Raw genomic sequence first — 15,836 nt, forward strand, 5'->3', positions numbered from 1 at the left:
CTCAGTCCCTGCTCCTGCCAACCTAGCAGTTCAAAAGCACATCAAAGTGCAAGTAGATAAATAGGGAAGGTAAACAGCATTTCCCTGCGCTGCTCTGATTCGCCAGAAGCGGATTAGTCATGCTGGCCACATGACCCGGAAGCTGTACGCCGGCTCCCTCGGCCAATAAAGCGAGATGAGCGTCGCAACCCCAGAGTCGGCCACAACTGGACCTAATGGTCAGGGGTCCCTTTACCCTTTAGGACTGAGAGGCGGGAGGACAGAAACCAAATAAACAGTAATTCAGAGGCCACGGGCGATAGCTGTCATGGCATTTAAAGCTCCCATTCTTGTCCCACAGTCTCCCTCCGGTTAAACAAAACAGCAACGCCACCTGCTGACGAGCAAAGGAATTGCTGCTCAATGCTGTCCAACGCACTTTTGTATCTTTCAAGTTACAATTCCATGTGCGCCCCAAACCTCTGTCAGCCCTCTTTGGAAAACAAGGCCCCCGATACAGACCCGTTTGAGGGAAATCCCCCAAACCTTGCTCTGCCCAATCCAGGCCTCCTCCCACCCCCCCACCCCACTCCTGAGCATGGACTGTAACTGGGAGGGCGGGGAGCAAGGGAGGGAGGAGGGAGGGGAAGGTCCATGCCGACCGAAGCACGATGAAGCCAACAACACTCACAGCCGCTGGGCAAAAGGTTTGGTTCAGAGGGAACAGCTGGAGTGTCTCGGCTTGGTTTTGTTTACCGGGGTTTGTCTTCTCAAGCTGGTACCATCGGTAAAAGGCCCTTTTCTTTTGCTCGCTCAGGTCCGATCCCTGTTGCAACAGCCAGTGGGAGATCCGGCTCTGACTGATACCTGCAGGAAAGAGCAAAGAGAGGAGACAGAAAGGGCGGATCTACACATGAGGGAAAAACCCGCTGTAAATAAATTAAAACGTTATAATGGAAAGAAAAAAACAACCGCTATGTAAAATTGCAAAGAAAAAGTTTGTGCTTTACAGCGCCATCTGGTGTTGCATGTTTATAACGCATTCAAAACACTGTTGTTTTTTTACTGTAGCTGAGGGTTATAAAGACTAGGACCAGCCGCCTAAGAAACAGTTACTACCCAAATGTGATTTTGGTTTTAAACACATTGTAAGGAGTCTGTATGGGAGTATATTGTATTTAAAAATGGGGTATCAGAGTTTTTAGGGGGCTAACCAGGCTGGGATAGCAGGCTTGTTGGGTTTTGAATGTCTTATGTAGATTTTTCAATTTTGTTGTTCTGTATGCGACAATGATAATAAAGATTATCTTATCGTATCGTATCGTATGAGTCCCCAGAGAGAGAAAGAGAAACTATGCAACTGATTGCCACACTGTGTGGCTCCTCCTCTTGCGCACAAGTTTTCATCACGCCCTACGAACAACCTGTGATCAAGCCACACACGCTGTTCCCAATTCTCGTCCTGCCAAGGAGCATTAGGAAAGGAACTGAAAATAAAACTGCCTATTTATCATAATGCCATCAGACAAAATCTATGGTGCGACCACATTTGGTCACCTCGTGTCAAAAGGGATATCGCAGGGTTTATGGGCATTGCCATTCAAATGGTGTGGTTGTGTGTGCTGCATCTTGTGATCAGTTATGTGGGGCAGGCCTTACCTGGGGCCCCCAATATTTTATTCCAGTTAGCACCCTGGCACTCCCCTGGGTAACCCCACTGCCATCCATGGGGTGATAAACTCTCTGCTTTGGGAACCACCGCCTTAATATCCCCATTCTGCATTAAATCCTATATTGAGTTTGCATTCCACCAGAAACATTTTGCAAGGTGCATGGAACATCGTGACACCAGTTTTGGATTGGGATCCCTAACCCTACTCTGGACACACAGTTTGGGTGCTTTAGGGCTAGAATACACAGACCCGGGCACTCTTATTTTAATTTAAAAAGAGCCCCTACATATATATATATATATATATATATATATATATATATATATATATGGCTTTGAGCTCTCACATTTAAAAGCCCGAATTTTCAGATGACATTATTGTGATTAATTGCTCCTACCGCTTACATAGATAGACAACGACTTGGGGGGGGGGGGGGAGAGAGAGACAGCGAGCGCAGAATAGCAGCTTATAGGACATTACGAACACGTCCACCAGGAAATGGGATGACTCACTCGGCCGTTCATTCTGCTCTGGACAGAACGATCCAGCCACACATGCGCACTACCCAGGAGTAAACAGCAGTCAGTCCTGGGTGGATCAGAAATGCAGACCGGGAAGGAAGTGATAGAAATTGCCACATCTTTAAGATAACTTTGCATGCGGAAGAAAAGGGAGTGGGTGATAGTCCAAGACACGGAATGAATTTTTTGGTGTGGGGAGGGGCCATAGGTGGCAACTCCCTGAGGCCCTGGTAAAGGTAAAGGGACCCCTGACCGTTAGGTCCAGTCGTGGCCGACTCTGGGGTTTACTGGGCTTTACTGGCCGAGGGAGCCGGCGTACAGCTTCCGGGTCATGTGGCCAGCAGGACTAAGCCGCTTCTGGCGAACCAGAGCAACGCATGGAAACGCCGTTTACCTTCCCGCCGGAGTGGTACCTATTGATCTACTTGCACTGGTGTGCTTTTGAACTGCTAGGTTGGCAGGAGCAGGGACCGTGCAACGGGAGCTCACCCTGTCGCGGGGATTCAAACCGCCGACCTTCTGATCGGCAAGCCCTAGGGTCTGTGGTTTAACCCACAGCGCCACCCACGTCCCATGCCCCATGAAGGGGCCGGGCACCCACAAATTTCGGTGCCAAGGCCATGAAAGCTGCATGGCACCCACAGCCCTGGGCACCAACGGTCGTGGCGCCAAGCTGGCATTCCTGGGAGAGGCAGAGATTAACCGTAACTTCCGTGATAGGCAGGAAATCTACTTCTCTTTGCATTTTCAAAACGGGAAGCGTATCATTTATTAAACACTCCCCTGTGTGTTATTTTTAGGATCTGGACTCGAAGTGCCTGGATAGATGACTCAGTGCGCTGGCTCACGTGTGGTGCTAAGCCAGGGGTTGGCAAGCTTACCGGACAATGGGCTGGTCCACGCTCCTTCTGTTGGGGGATGGGCCGCAGTGTGTGCACACGCACACTCTTCTGGGTTGGAGGAGCGCGCATGCGTGTGCACACACACTATTTCCGGCGCTTTTCCGACCTAAATGTGCCCCAGAAATAGCATGTGCGCATGCGCACGGGCACTTCTCTGTCCTGCACGCGTGCGCACGCGCTATTTTCAGTGCATATCCGGGTCGTAGGAACGCCTATGCGCATGCACACAGGCACCATCAACTCGGAAGTCAGTAAGAGCGGGCGGCAGGGGGCAGCAGGGGTCGCCATGGGCCAGTTAGACGAGCCCCGTAGGCCGCTACTGGCCCATGGAACGTAGGTTGCAGACCCCTGTGCTAAGCCAAACCACGGTTTAGTGTGCATGATCACAGGCTCTGGGAGAGGACATTGTGGCGTTTTTGCTCTTCCTTGGTTGCCACTGCACTGGGTTTAGTGGTTTCATCCTCCTTTAACGAACAGCCTAACTATGGCACCAAGAGAGCGAAAACACGACCTCATGTTCAGAGAGTGTGCTAAGCCAAACCATGGTTTACTTCAGCACAGCAGCAGAATGATGGAAAGTGGCCACAGTCACCTCCTCCCCACAATCTCCACACACATGCATTCGTGCAAAGACACGGTTTGGTTTGGTGAGAACCGATTCCTGAATTTTAGCTGTGGATCCTTCACTGCAGAAGGTTGGACTAGATCGGGGTTTCCCAAACTTGTGCCTCCCGCTGTTTTCAGACTACAATTCCCATCATCCCTGACCACTAGTCCCACCAGCTAGAGATGATGGGAGTTGTAGTCCAAAAAAACAAGATCCGGGTCCCTTCCAATTGTACAATTTTATGAAAACCAGGCCACTGTGATCAAAGGAAGGGCTTTTGACACATTAAAGGACTCTGCGTCTACTTCATAATTCACAGCTTTGAGGCAGAGCTTTATTTTTACAGTGTGTTTTAAACACGACATTTGAAACGTATTCTTTTCGCATTTTTATTTGGTTGCCAGCAGACTGGTTTCCACTGAAACACCCTTTTTGCCTGCGGAACACGACCGGGACTGATGAACCTGTGAGACCCCCTTCCCACATTACAGTCCCCCCGCATCCCAAATTAGTTCCCACTGTGTGCTTTTCCCCAATCTCAACTCTAGAGGGAGCAAGCATGAAAGGATGAGCCCCTTTCCACTGGGTCTTCCTGCACAGGCTATTACTAGCTCCGGTTCACCCTGTCATTCGCCTTATCTGCGTATTATTAATAAGCTGCTCTGTCCATCAGCGTCTTGTTTGTCTTACTACACAACACTTGAAAGGCAGCTTCTATAAATAAAAGACTTCCGCATTCCTCTCTGAGATCACCCGCTCCGAGACCCACAGCGAATTCTCCCCTGACCGCCTCGCTGGCCCAAGTAGGACCAATTCAGCGAGCTAGCCCTGGGGATTATTTAATTGATTTTTGATTTTTATTGTTATTCATGTTTTTATACTGTATTTTATGCTGCTTTTATAATGAAGTGTTTTGAAGTGTTTTAAATTTGTTGTTAGCCGCCCTGAGCCCGGTTTTTGAACCGGGAAGGGCGGGGTATAAATGAAATTATTATTATTATTATCATTATTATGGGCTAGTGCTTATCAGTTGCTGCTTTGTGTAGGGCTTCCCATAATATAATGGCTCCCAGTACGTTTCCGAGCACAATTCAAAGTCAAAACAAAAATTTTTTTTCCTTCCAGTAGCACCTTAAAGACCAACTAAGTTAGTTCTTGGTATGAGCTTTCGTGTGCATGCACACTTCGTCAGATACACTATAACTGGAACAATTCAAATTCAAACAATTCATCCTTTCTGTAACTGGAACAATTCAAAGTGTTGGTGCTGACCTTTAAAGCCCTAAACGGCCTCAGTCCAGTATACCTGAAGGAGCGTCTCCACCCCCATCATTCTGCCCAGACACTGAGGTCCAGCGCCGAGGGCCTTCTGGTGGTTCCCTCATTGCGAGAAGCCAAGTTACAGGGAACCAGGCAGAGGGCCTTCTCAGTGGTGGCGCCCGCTCTGTGGAACGCCCTTCCAGCAGATGTCAAAGCGATAAACAACTACCTGACATTCAGAAGACATCTTAAGGCAGCCCTGTTCAGGGAAGTTTTTAACATGTGATATTTTACTGTATTTTTGGTTTTTATGGAAGCCGCCCAGAGTGGCTGGGGAGGCCCAGCCAGATGGGCGGGGTATAAATAATAAATTATTATCATTATCATTATCATTATCATTATCATGGGCTAGTGCTTATCAGTTGCTGCTTTGTGTAGGGCTTCCCATAATATAATAATAACAAACAACAACAATAACAAACTGCAGCAGCAAGCTTTGGGTTTTTCCCCTTTTTTTCAGCTTTTCTGCTCTATTTTGCTGCATGGCATTACTTTATTATTGTTTAATTGCATTTATAGCTTGCCCTTTTTCTCTAAGGACCTCGAGGTGGCACGCCTGAGAAAGCCAAACAAAAAATTTCAAGCAGCCTCCTAGGTTTTATTCTCCAGCCCTCTACTCAGACAATTCCTCCTCACCAGCCCTGATCTGTGTATTTCCACCACCACCACTTCCCAAGTCCTGTGACTAATAATAATAATAATAATAATAAATTATTTTATTTATACCCCGCCCTCCCCAGCCAAGACCGGGCTCAGGGCGACTAACACCAGATACAAAACAATTGATTGAAATACAACTTTAAATAAGATTAAAATACAACATTAAAATGCAGCCTCATTTCAGCAGAAACTCAAAAACTTTTTCGGGGATGAAAACATCAAATCTTCACCAAGGCTAACTATCCAGACTGGTCCTACGTGGGCCAGAAAAAAGCCAGGGAAGTCCCCAAATAAGAGTTCCATCACAGAAGGAGAAAGGAAAGAGGTGGAAGGGGATCAAGTTGATTCCAAGGCAAAAGCCAGACGGAACAACTCTGTCTTACAGGCCCCGCTTAGCTAGAATGTGCCCCTGAAATACAGAAATACTTCTTGATCGGAGGGAGGGAGGGAGGGAAAGAGGATGGGGTGGGTGACTTTAGCGTGACTGCAAGATAGCCTGCTGTGCAAAGAATCATAGAATTGTAGAGTTGGAAGGGACACCAGCGGTCATCTAGTCCAACCCCTGCAATGCAGGAATCTTAACTAAAGCATTAAACAAATCTGCCATCCAACTTCTTCTTCAAAACATCCGATGAAGAAGAGTCCACAACCTCCCAAGAAACTCGGGTTCCACTCTCAAACAGCTCTTACAGTCTGAAAGTACTTCCTGGTGTTTAGTCGGAATCTCCCTTCTTGTTACTTGAAGCCATGGGTTCGAATCCCACCCTCCGGAGCAGGAGAAAACAAGCTTGCTCCCTCTTCCATGAGATACTTGAAGATGACTCTCCTCTCTGTCTCCTCTTTTCTAGGCTAAACCTACCCAGCTCCTTCGACCGTTCCTCATAAGGCTTCGTTTCCAGACCCTTGACCATCTTGGTTGCCCTCCTCCACACATGTTCCAGCTTTCAATATCCTTCTTAAATTGGGATGCCCAGAACTGGACACAGTATATCTTCAAACGGTCTTGGTTCTGTATACCTGAAAGAGCGTCTCCGCCCCCATCGTTCAGCCCGGACACTGAGGTCCAGTGCCAAGGGCCTTCTGGGGGTTCCCTCATTGCGAGAAGTGAGGTTACAGGGAACCAGGCAGAGGGCCTTCTCGGTGGTGGCACCCGCCCTTCAGATGTGAAGGAAATAAGCAGCTATCTTCTTTTTAAAAGACATCTGAAGGCAGCCCTGTTTAGGGAAATTTTTAATATTTAATGCTGTATTGTTTTTAACACTCGATTGGAAGCCACCCAGAGTGGCTGGGGAAACTCAGCCAGATGGGAAGGGTATAAATAAATTATCATCATCATCATCATCATCATCATCATTATTATTATTCATGTGCATCCTCCATGAGAAGTCTTGAGAGTGGCAACACGAGAACAGGCCATTTGTGGGATGCCCTCCCCACGAAAGCCTGCCTGGCCCCTTCATTCAACACCTTTAGGCGACAGGCAAAAACATTCCTCTTAATCCAGGCCTTCGGCTGATTACATCCGATACCCTTTTAAATGTGCTGTGGGAGGCGATGAGAGGAGAGGGGAGTGGGATATTGGTTTGTTTCTCTGCTTGTTTTTATTGTGGACTTTGTGTTTTTTTGTGCAACTCCCTCCCATCAGATGTCAAGGAGGGAAGGAATACACAACCTTTAGAAGACATCTGAAGGCAGCCCTGTCTCAGGAAGTTTTTAGTGTTTGACGTTTTGTTTTGTTTTTATGTGTGTTGAAAGCCGCCCAGAGTGGCTGGGGCAACCCAGCCAGGTGGGCGGGGTATTATGACGACGATGATGATTGATTATTATTATTTCTACTACCAGTAGTAGTATTTTTAGGTTGTGAATGACCCTAAGACCTACGGATGCAGGGCGAGATACTACTAGTAGTAGTAGTAGTAGTAATAATACAGTCATACCTTGGGTTACAGATGCTTCAGGTTGCGTTTTTTCGGATTGCGGACTGCCTAAACCCGGAAGTACCAGAACGGGTTATTCCGGGTTCCGGCGGTTGCGCATGCGCAGAAGCGCTAAATCACACTTTGCACATGCACAGAAGCGCCGAATCGCAACCCGCGCGTGCACATATGCGGGTTGCAAACGCTGCAGGTTGTGAACGTGCATCCCGCACGGATCACATTCGCAACCCAAGCGTCCACTGTAATAGAGAGTTTGATCTGTTACTCCACTCCATTTCCCAAGTGATCACACTGTCCTCTGGCCCCCGGGCCCTGGAAGCTTTCATACAAGCAAATGTACGATAAAGGTTCTGTGCCCCTGATTTAAACCTCATATTTCCAGAGCATGCTGCCTGCTGCTTTGTCAAATGCCTGCCTGGGTCAGGGGAGCTAACAGCAATAAACCAGAAGCTCACTGCTGCTTATTCAGAAGAAGAAGAGAGGGGAATTATGCGCGGAATCGGCCTGCGCTGAAATGACAAATTAAGGGGAGGGGGCTCACAAAGCCCTTTGCTTAAGCCGGAAAGGCCCAGCTGTCAAGATTTGAAGCAAAGCCATTGTCCTTACTCGGGCACGCAACACGCTTCTGCAGTGAGCGCTCCAGGGTCTGCCACCACACGATGCAAAAGATATGATCCATCTATTTAATTTAGTCTTTGCATCTATTTGTTATTTAGATTTATAACTTGCCCTTCTACGCTGTCGTCATTGCAGTCGGCTCGCAGGTGCAACAGGCCTCCCGTATTAGCCAATAATCATAATAACAACAGCAACAATTTATTATTTACGTCCAGCCCATCTGGCTGGGTTTCCCCAGCCACTCTGGGCGGCTCCCAATCGAATATTAAAAACACAATACAGTGGTACCTCGGGTTACATACGCTACAGGTTATAAACTCCGCTAACCCAGAAATAATGCCTCAGGTTAAGAACTTTGCTTCAGGATGAGAACAGAAATCGTGCTCCGGCGGCACGGCAGCGGCAGGAGGCCCCATTAGCTAAAGTGGTGCTTCAGGTTAAGAACCGTTTCAGGTTAAGAACAGACCTCCGGAACGAATTAAGTTCTTAACCCGAGGTACCACTGTACAGCATTAAACATTAAAAACTTCCCTAAACAAGGCCTAAGGGACGCGGGTGGCGATGTGGGTTAAACCACAGAGCCTAGGACTTGCTGATCAGAAGGTCACTGGTTCGGTGAGCTCCCGTTGCTCGGTCCCTGCTCCTGCCAACCTAGCGGTTCGAAAGCAAGTCAAAGTGCAAGTAGATAAATAGGTACCGCTCCGGCGGGAAGGTAAACGGCGTTTCCATGCGCTGCTCTGGTTCGCCAGAAGCAGCTTAGTCATCCTAGCCACGTGACCCGGAAGCTGTACGCCAGCTCCCTCGGCCAATAAAGCGAGATGAGCGCCGCAACCCCAGAGTCGGCCATGACTGGACCTAACGGTCAGGGGTCCCTTTACCTTTAAACAAGGCCTAAACAAATTTCCCCCTTAAAGCCAAGGCCAGCAGGGGGAATTTCTCTGCGGCTTACACTCCCAGTTAACTGGGAGCAAGCAAGCCCTGCTGTACTCAGTACTTAAGCTCAAGAGTAAACATGTAGAATGTCATGGGCTGGCTAGATGCTGAGAAGCAGTGAGAGGCTCCAGCTGGGGAACCCGCAAGGGAATCCCCAGGAGAAGAAGGCTCAGAGCCAGGGGATGATGATGGCTGGGCAGAGGGAGAAGACCAGGAGGAGGAGGTGTCGGAAGCTGAAGGGGCAACAGTTTTTAGTGAGCGGTCCAGAATCAGACGCAGGAGGGAGGCCAGAAGACAGAGATGAGGCAGGATGCTGAAGAAACCCAGGAATCTGTTCCCGGCTACATCAGCAGAAGTCGAGTGTTCAGATCAAGGGAAGTCATAGTACAGTGGTACCTCGGGTTAAGCACTTAATTCGTTCCGGAGGCCCGTTCTTAACCTGAAACTTTTCTTAACCTGAAGCACCACTTTAGCTAATGGGGCCTCCCGCTGCTGCTGCACGATTTCTCTTCTCATCCTGAAGCAAAGTTCTTAACCCGAGGTACTATTTCTGGGTTAGCGGAGTCTGTAACCTGAAGTGTCTGTAACCTGAAGCGTATGTAACCCGAGGTACCACTGTACCACTATTCTGCGTTGGTCAGGCCACACCTGGAATATGGTGTCCAGTTCTGGGTGCCACTGTTTAAGAAGGATGTTGACAAACTGGAACGTAGGCAGAGGAGGCTGACCAAGATGATCAAGGGGTCTGGAAACCAAGCCTTATGAGGAACGGTTGAAGGAGCTGGGTACGTTTAGCCTGCAAAAGAGGAGACTGAGAGGAGATGTGAGAACCATCTTCAAGTATCTCAAGGGCTGTCACATGAAAGATGGAGCAAGCTTGTTTTTTCCCCTGCTACGGAAGACAGAACTCGAACCCATGGCTTCAGGTTACGAGAAAGGGGATTCCAACTAAATACCAGGAAAAACTTTCTGACAGTAAGAGCTGTTTGACAGGGAACGGTCTCCCTTGGGAGATTGTGGGCTCTCCTTCCTTGGAGGTTTTTAAGCAGAGGTTGGATAACCATCTGTCACAGATGCTTTAGCTGAGATTCCTGCATTGAGGGGGGTTGGACTAGATGACCCCTGGAGATCCCTTCTGGCTCTACGATTCTAAGAGCCTTATGGTCTCCTGACTGAGCTATTCACTCTCTTTATCATCTAGCACAGCGGTTCTCAACCTGCGGGACCCCAGATGTTGCTGGACTACAACTCCCATCACCCCTGAGCTCTGGCCTTGCTAGCTAGGGATGATGGGAGTTGTAGTCCAACAACATCTGGGGACCCGCAGGTTGAAAACCGCCAAAAGCAAGACAAAAGGTTGGGAGGAGGCAGCCTTAAGTGTTTACCCATGCTTGGCTTAAGTAGGCAGGTTGGGTTATTGGGCTAATGAAACAATGTGGGCGCAATTAAACAAAAGCCTTTCCAGCCAAGCACCCCACAAGGCCTGGATGGCCTATTAGGTAAAGGTAAAGGGACCCCTGACCATTAGGTCCAGTCGTGGCCGACTCTAGGGTTGCGGCGCTCATCTCGCTTTACTAGCCGAGGGAGCCGGCGTACAGCTTCCGGGTCATGTGGCCAGCATGACTAAGCCGTTTCTGGCGAACCAGTGCAGCACACGGAAACGCCGTTTACCTTCCCGCTGGAGCAGTGCCTATTTACTGCTAGGTTGGCAGGAGCAGGGACTGAGCAACAGGAGCTCACCCCGTCGCGGGGATTCAAACCGCTGACCTTCTGATCAGCAAGTCCTAGGCTCTGTGGTTTAACCCACAGCACCACCCACGTCCCGGATGGCCTATTCCGAACCCTTAAAGGGCCAGAACCTCACCTTCCCGCTCTCAACGGAAGGGCTGTGGATGACGTTCACAATTTAAAAACAAAGCCATTTCGGCGCTAGCTTGACGCTCGTTACAGCATTCCTAAGAAAAGAAGGGAGATATCCTGCTGACGTAAGCCACGTAAGGAACAGGGGGAGAGAAGATCAGGCAGGGCCAGGGAGGTGCAGAGAAAGAGAGAGACTGATTCACCAGGGAAGTTCCACAATGGGTCTTAAATCAAAGGCATACATTATCATGACTAAGCTGACAGATTTGCACTGCAATGCAGAAAGCCAAGCGATATCCCAACATCTGCGCCGGCAGGAGAAGACGCGGCGAGACGGCGGTGCTGAGCTACGGAGAGGGGGTCCAGGCGAGGTGTTTCCGAGCTCTTACCTGTTACCTGCGCTACGACGGCTTGCGAAATCCTCCGGTTGGCCAGGAAGGCTTTGATTTCCTCTTTTATCACGCTGCTGTCCCTCCTAACAAAACGGGGAGATTTTTTTTTTTGGGGGGGGTTGGAGGGTGGACAGGAGGGGAGAGGAAGAAGAAGATGATGATTAAAAAGAGAGAGGGGGCAAGAAAGAGGGCCAGAGTTGAAGACGTGTTTAATTGGGGGGGGGGCGCAGAGGGAGAGAAGGGCCTGACGGATGGCCCTAGCCGTCGGACGTTCCTTTTAATCTGTGTCACCGGCTGATCAAAGCACATGAGGAGGAGAACGGATGACTCGCGGTCCGTGTAAATTCATGCAAGCCATATGGGATGCGCAAAGTTTCATTACGGAGGGATGAATAAATCTCTCCCACCGGTGGCGACGCTGGCATCAAACTAGGGTCTTGCACAAGGGGGTGTAGCTTAGCGCATTACTTAGCCGTAACTCGGGGACAGAGAACATGTTCTGCATATCAAAGGCCGCGGGTTCAAATGCATCTTTGGGGTGGGTTGGCAAAGAGGCCAGTCTGAAATCCCGAGAGGGCTGCTGCCAGCCTGTGTAGACAAATTAGGCCCCTGCAGGCCTCGCTGTCTGGCCTCAGGACTCTGCCCACGACCCCCACCCCACCCCAAATGCTTTTGCCCGGCTGGAACGTGTCCTCATGACGAATCTATGCTCCTTGCTCCACCCACTTTCCCCTCTGGCCCCGCCCACCACTGTCTCGTGGCCCTCGGAAGACAGGCCAGATGGGGAAACGGCCCTTGGGTTCCCCACCCCGATCTAAGGCTTGCTTGGGCCGCATGAAATTCTGACTATTATTATAATAATTATAATTCATAACCATCTTTCTCCCTGACGATGATTCAAGGCAGTTTGAAGGTAAAATAAGAACATCTGAAAACTTAGGGTCACGGGATGGTGACGATAATTTGAAAAAAAAACAACAATTATACACTAACAGAATTAAAACACTGATTCATAGGATTGCAGGGCTGGAAGGGACGCCGAGGGTCATCTAGTTCAACCCCGTGCAATGCAGGGATCTCGACTAAAGCATCCACAACATGATATCTATCTATCTATCTCTCTATCTATCATCTATCTATCTATCTATCTATCTATCTATCTATCTATCTATCTATCATCTATCATCTATCTATCTATCCATCCCTCTCTCTCTCTCTCTATCTGGGAGCAGCCACTAAACAGCAGCAGGAACTTTCTCCAGGAAATTTTCATTAAAGTTTTCACAATTAAGCACTTAATTCGTTCTGGAGGTCTGTTCTTAACCTGAGACTGTTCTTAACCTGAAGCACCACTTTAGCTAATGGGGCCTCCCGCCAGTGCCACGTGATTTCTGTTCTCATCCTGAAGCAAAGTTCTTAACCCGAGGTACTATTTCTGGGTTAGCGGAGTCTGTAACCTGAAGCGCATGTAACCCAAGGTACCACTGTATAAATAAAATTCTATCTAGAATAAATGAAATTAGAAAGAAAGAAAGAGAAACAACAAAAGGAAAGGGAGGAAGGCAAAGGAAGAAAGAAAAGAGAGGAAAAATGCAACATAAATAATAAAACACAGAGAGATATCCCCCTCTATTCTAATTGTACCCTGATTTCCAATCTACATATGTTAGGAAAAACTTTCTGTCGGTAAGAGCTCCTTGACCGTGGAGCGGTCTCCCACGGGAGACGATAGACCTTCCTTGCAGGCTTTCAAGGAGAGGTCAGACGCCCCCTCGTTGTGGATGCTACACTTGAGATCCCTGAATTGCAGGGGGTTGGTCTAGATGGCATCTGGGGGTCCCACAGAGAAATTCTGTGCTTTCTCTGATTTTCAGCAAACCGCCTTGCGCGCCCCGGTTGAGGAGAGGGAGGCCAGATTTAAGGGACGCGGCGCTAACGGCGAGCCCACCAACAGGAGCGCGCCCCACCCTGAGCCCCAAGAGCTCACCTCATCAGCTCCTCCACCTTGTCGTCCACGTCCAGGTCTTCTTCGGAGGCCTCGAAGCTGTACGACCTCTGCGCCATGCTGCTGGCCAGCGGGTACCGCGTGGGCGACATCTTCCCGTTGAAGGCGGACAGCCGCTCGCTGCTCTCCCGGCCGTTCTGGTTGGTGGTGCAGGGCTGCGGGGAGGTGTCGTAGCTGTTGCTGGGCGAGGGGGACATTCCCGAGTGCTGCGTCTGCGTGGAGGCCGTGGCGGTGGAGGACGAGGCGGCCACGTTGTTGGTGCTGTTGCTGCAGGAGCCGCCGCCGGCCCCGTAGGCCGAGCGCCGGCCGAACTTGTCGCTGTGCTCCTGGTCGAGGCGGTCGAAGGTCTCCAGGGCGTGCAGGATCTCGTGCCGCGTCATCCCGGTGCGCCGCAAGCGCTGAAGCAGGTCGATCTGCTCTATGGTGAACCGGGGCTCGTCGGTGTAGTGAAACATGGTTTCCAGCAGGCTGTGGGGGCACAGGGGAAGAAGGTGAGGAGGGAAGAAGGCACAGGGATGTGAGATAAAGAGGCCAGGATCAGGCCAAAGCGGGCCCATTTGCAAGAGCGAGTCAGCAGTAGATCACACTGAAGGAGTTGGAGCTAACTCGCAATTAGCAAAAACGGGATCTGAATGGATGTGCAAGGCCTAATGCGCGCAGGAATGGGTCTGGGCTCACCCCAATTAAGAAGTGGTTGGGACTTAAGATCCCCACCTCCCCACAGCCGTCCTCTCTGGGGTTCCCCCCAAGATTTCGGAGACTTCTTCTGCAGGCGGCCAACCTCTCCTGCACCCTTTTCATGCCTCTTCTGGTTCTGGGAGACCAGGTGGCGAGGGGAGCTTGTCGCGGCAGGAGGGGGAGACCGCCTTGACTCTTCACCAGCCTGACTCATCTCTGCCTCTCAGCCTCCCTCCTCCTCTGCTTCATCTTCTGCCATTGATTCTAGGCTTCTCTGTACCACAGACTCTCTCTGCTGCCTAAGCCCTTTTTCCTTCCCAGATTCCAACACCTTTTCAATAATAAATAAATAAATCATTATTTATGCCCCACCCATCCGGCTGGGTTTCCCCAGCCACTCTGGGTGGCTCCCAACAGAATATTGAAAACACAATCAAACCATAGCTGTCAACTTTTCCCTTTTCTTGCGAGGAATCCTATTCAGAATAAGGGAATTTCCCTTTAAAAAAAAGGGAAACATTGACAGCTATGAATAAAACTTCCCTTCAGGTGTCTTCTAAAAGTCAGATAGTTGTTTATTTCTTTGACATCTGATGGGAGGGCGTTCTACAGGGCGGGTGCCACCACCGAGAAGGCCCTCTGCCTGGTTCCCTGTAACCTCACTTCTCAAAGGGAGAGAACCACCAGAAGGCCCTTGACGCTGGACCTCAGTGTCCGGGCTGGACGATGGAGGTGGAGACGCTCCTTCATGTATACTGGACCGAGGCCGTTTAGGGCTTTCAAGGTCAGCACCAACACTTTGAATTGTGCTCAGAAACGTACTGGGAGCCAGTGTAGGTCTTTCAAGACCGGTGTTATGTGATCTCAGTGGTCGCTCCCATTCACCAGTCTAGCTGCCGCCTTCTGGATTAGTTGTAGTTTCCGGGTCACCTTCAAAGGTAGCCCCACGTAGAGCGCATTGCAGTAGTCCAAGCGGGAGAAAACCAGAGCATGCACCACTCTGGTGTGACAGTCTGCAGGCAGATAGGGTCTCAGCCTGCGTACCAGATGGAGCTGGGAGATGACTGCCCTGGACACAGAATTGACCTGTGCCTCCATGGACATGGTGGGCGCCACCACCGAAAAGGCCCTCTGCCTGGTTCCCTGTAACCTCACTTCTCGCAGGGAGGGAACCACCAGAAAGCTCCCAGCATGCGACCTCAGTGTCCGGCCTGAACAATTGGTGTGGAGACGCTCCTTCAGGTATACTGGGCCGAGGCCATTTAGGGCTTTCAAGGTCAGCACCAACACTTTGAATTGTGCTCAGAAATTCCCACCTCCCCACAGCCGCCTATGTCTCCTCCTCTCTGGGGCTCCCCCCCCCCCAAGCAATCAGAGACTGCTCCTATAGGCGGCCAACCTCTCCTCCACCCTTTTCATGCCTCTTCTGGTTCTGGGAGACCAGGTGGCGAGGGGAGCTTGTCACAGCAGGAGGGGGAGACCGCCTTGACTCTTCACCAGCCTGACTCATCTCTGCCTCTCAGCCTCCCTCCCCTGATTCATCTTCTGCCTCTGATTCTGGACTTCTCTCTGCCACAGACTCTCCCTGCCCCCTAAGCCCTGTTATCTCTCCAGCTTCCGACACTCCTTCTCAGCCTGCTCCCTCTTTTCCCTTGAACCGCTCATCATCATCCCACCACCACTCCCTTGTTAGAATTCCTGCTCCGTGACTGCAGTCATGGGATTGTTGTCTATCACATGACGGTGTATGT

General features: G+C 50.0%; 1 protein-coding gene across 14 annotated transcripts in view; it reads right to left on the minus strand.

The window, feature by feature from the left end:
- The window catches only part of HMBOX1 (homeobox containing 1), a 124,178-nt gene that overhangs the window by 29,600 nt on the left and 78,742 nt on the right, over nt 1-15,836 (minus strand). For all 14 annotated transcript variants that reach the window (XM_053383763.1, XM_053383759.1, XM_053383762.1 and 11 more), the window contains exons 3-5: nt 13,390-13,875; nt 11,400-11,485; nt 736-846 (exon numbers count right to left, since the gene is read on the minus strand). In XM_053383763.1, coding sequence (XP_053239738.1) covers nt 736-846; nt 11,400-11,485; nt 13,390-13,875 — 683 coding nt within the window. The remainder of the gene's footprint in view (nt 1-735; nt 847-11,399; nt 11,486-13,389; nt 13,876-15,836) is intronic.

Source organism: Podarcis raffonei, chromosome 3 (genome assembly GCF_027172205.1).
Source record: "Podarcis raffonei isolate rPodRaf1 chromosome 3, rPodRaf1.pri, whole genome shotgun sequence".
NCBI lineage: Eukaryota > Metazoa > Chordata > Lepidosauria > Squamata > Lacertidae > Podarcis > Podarcis raffonei.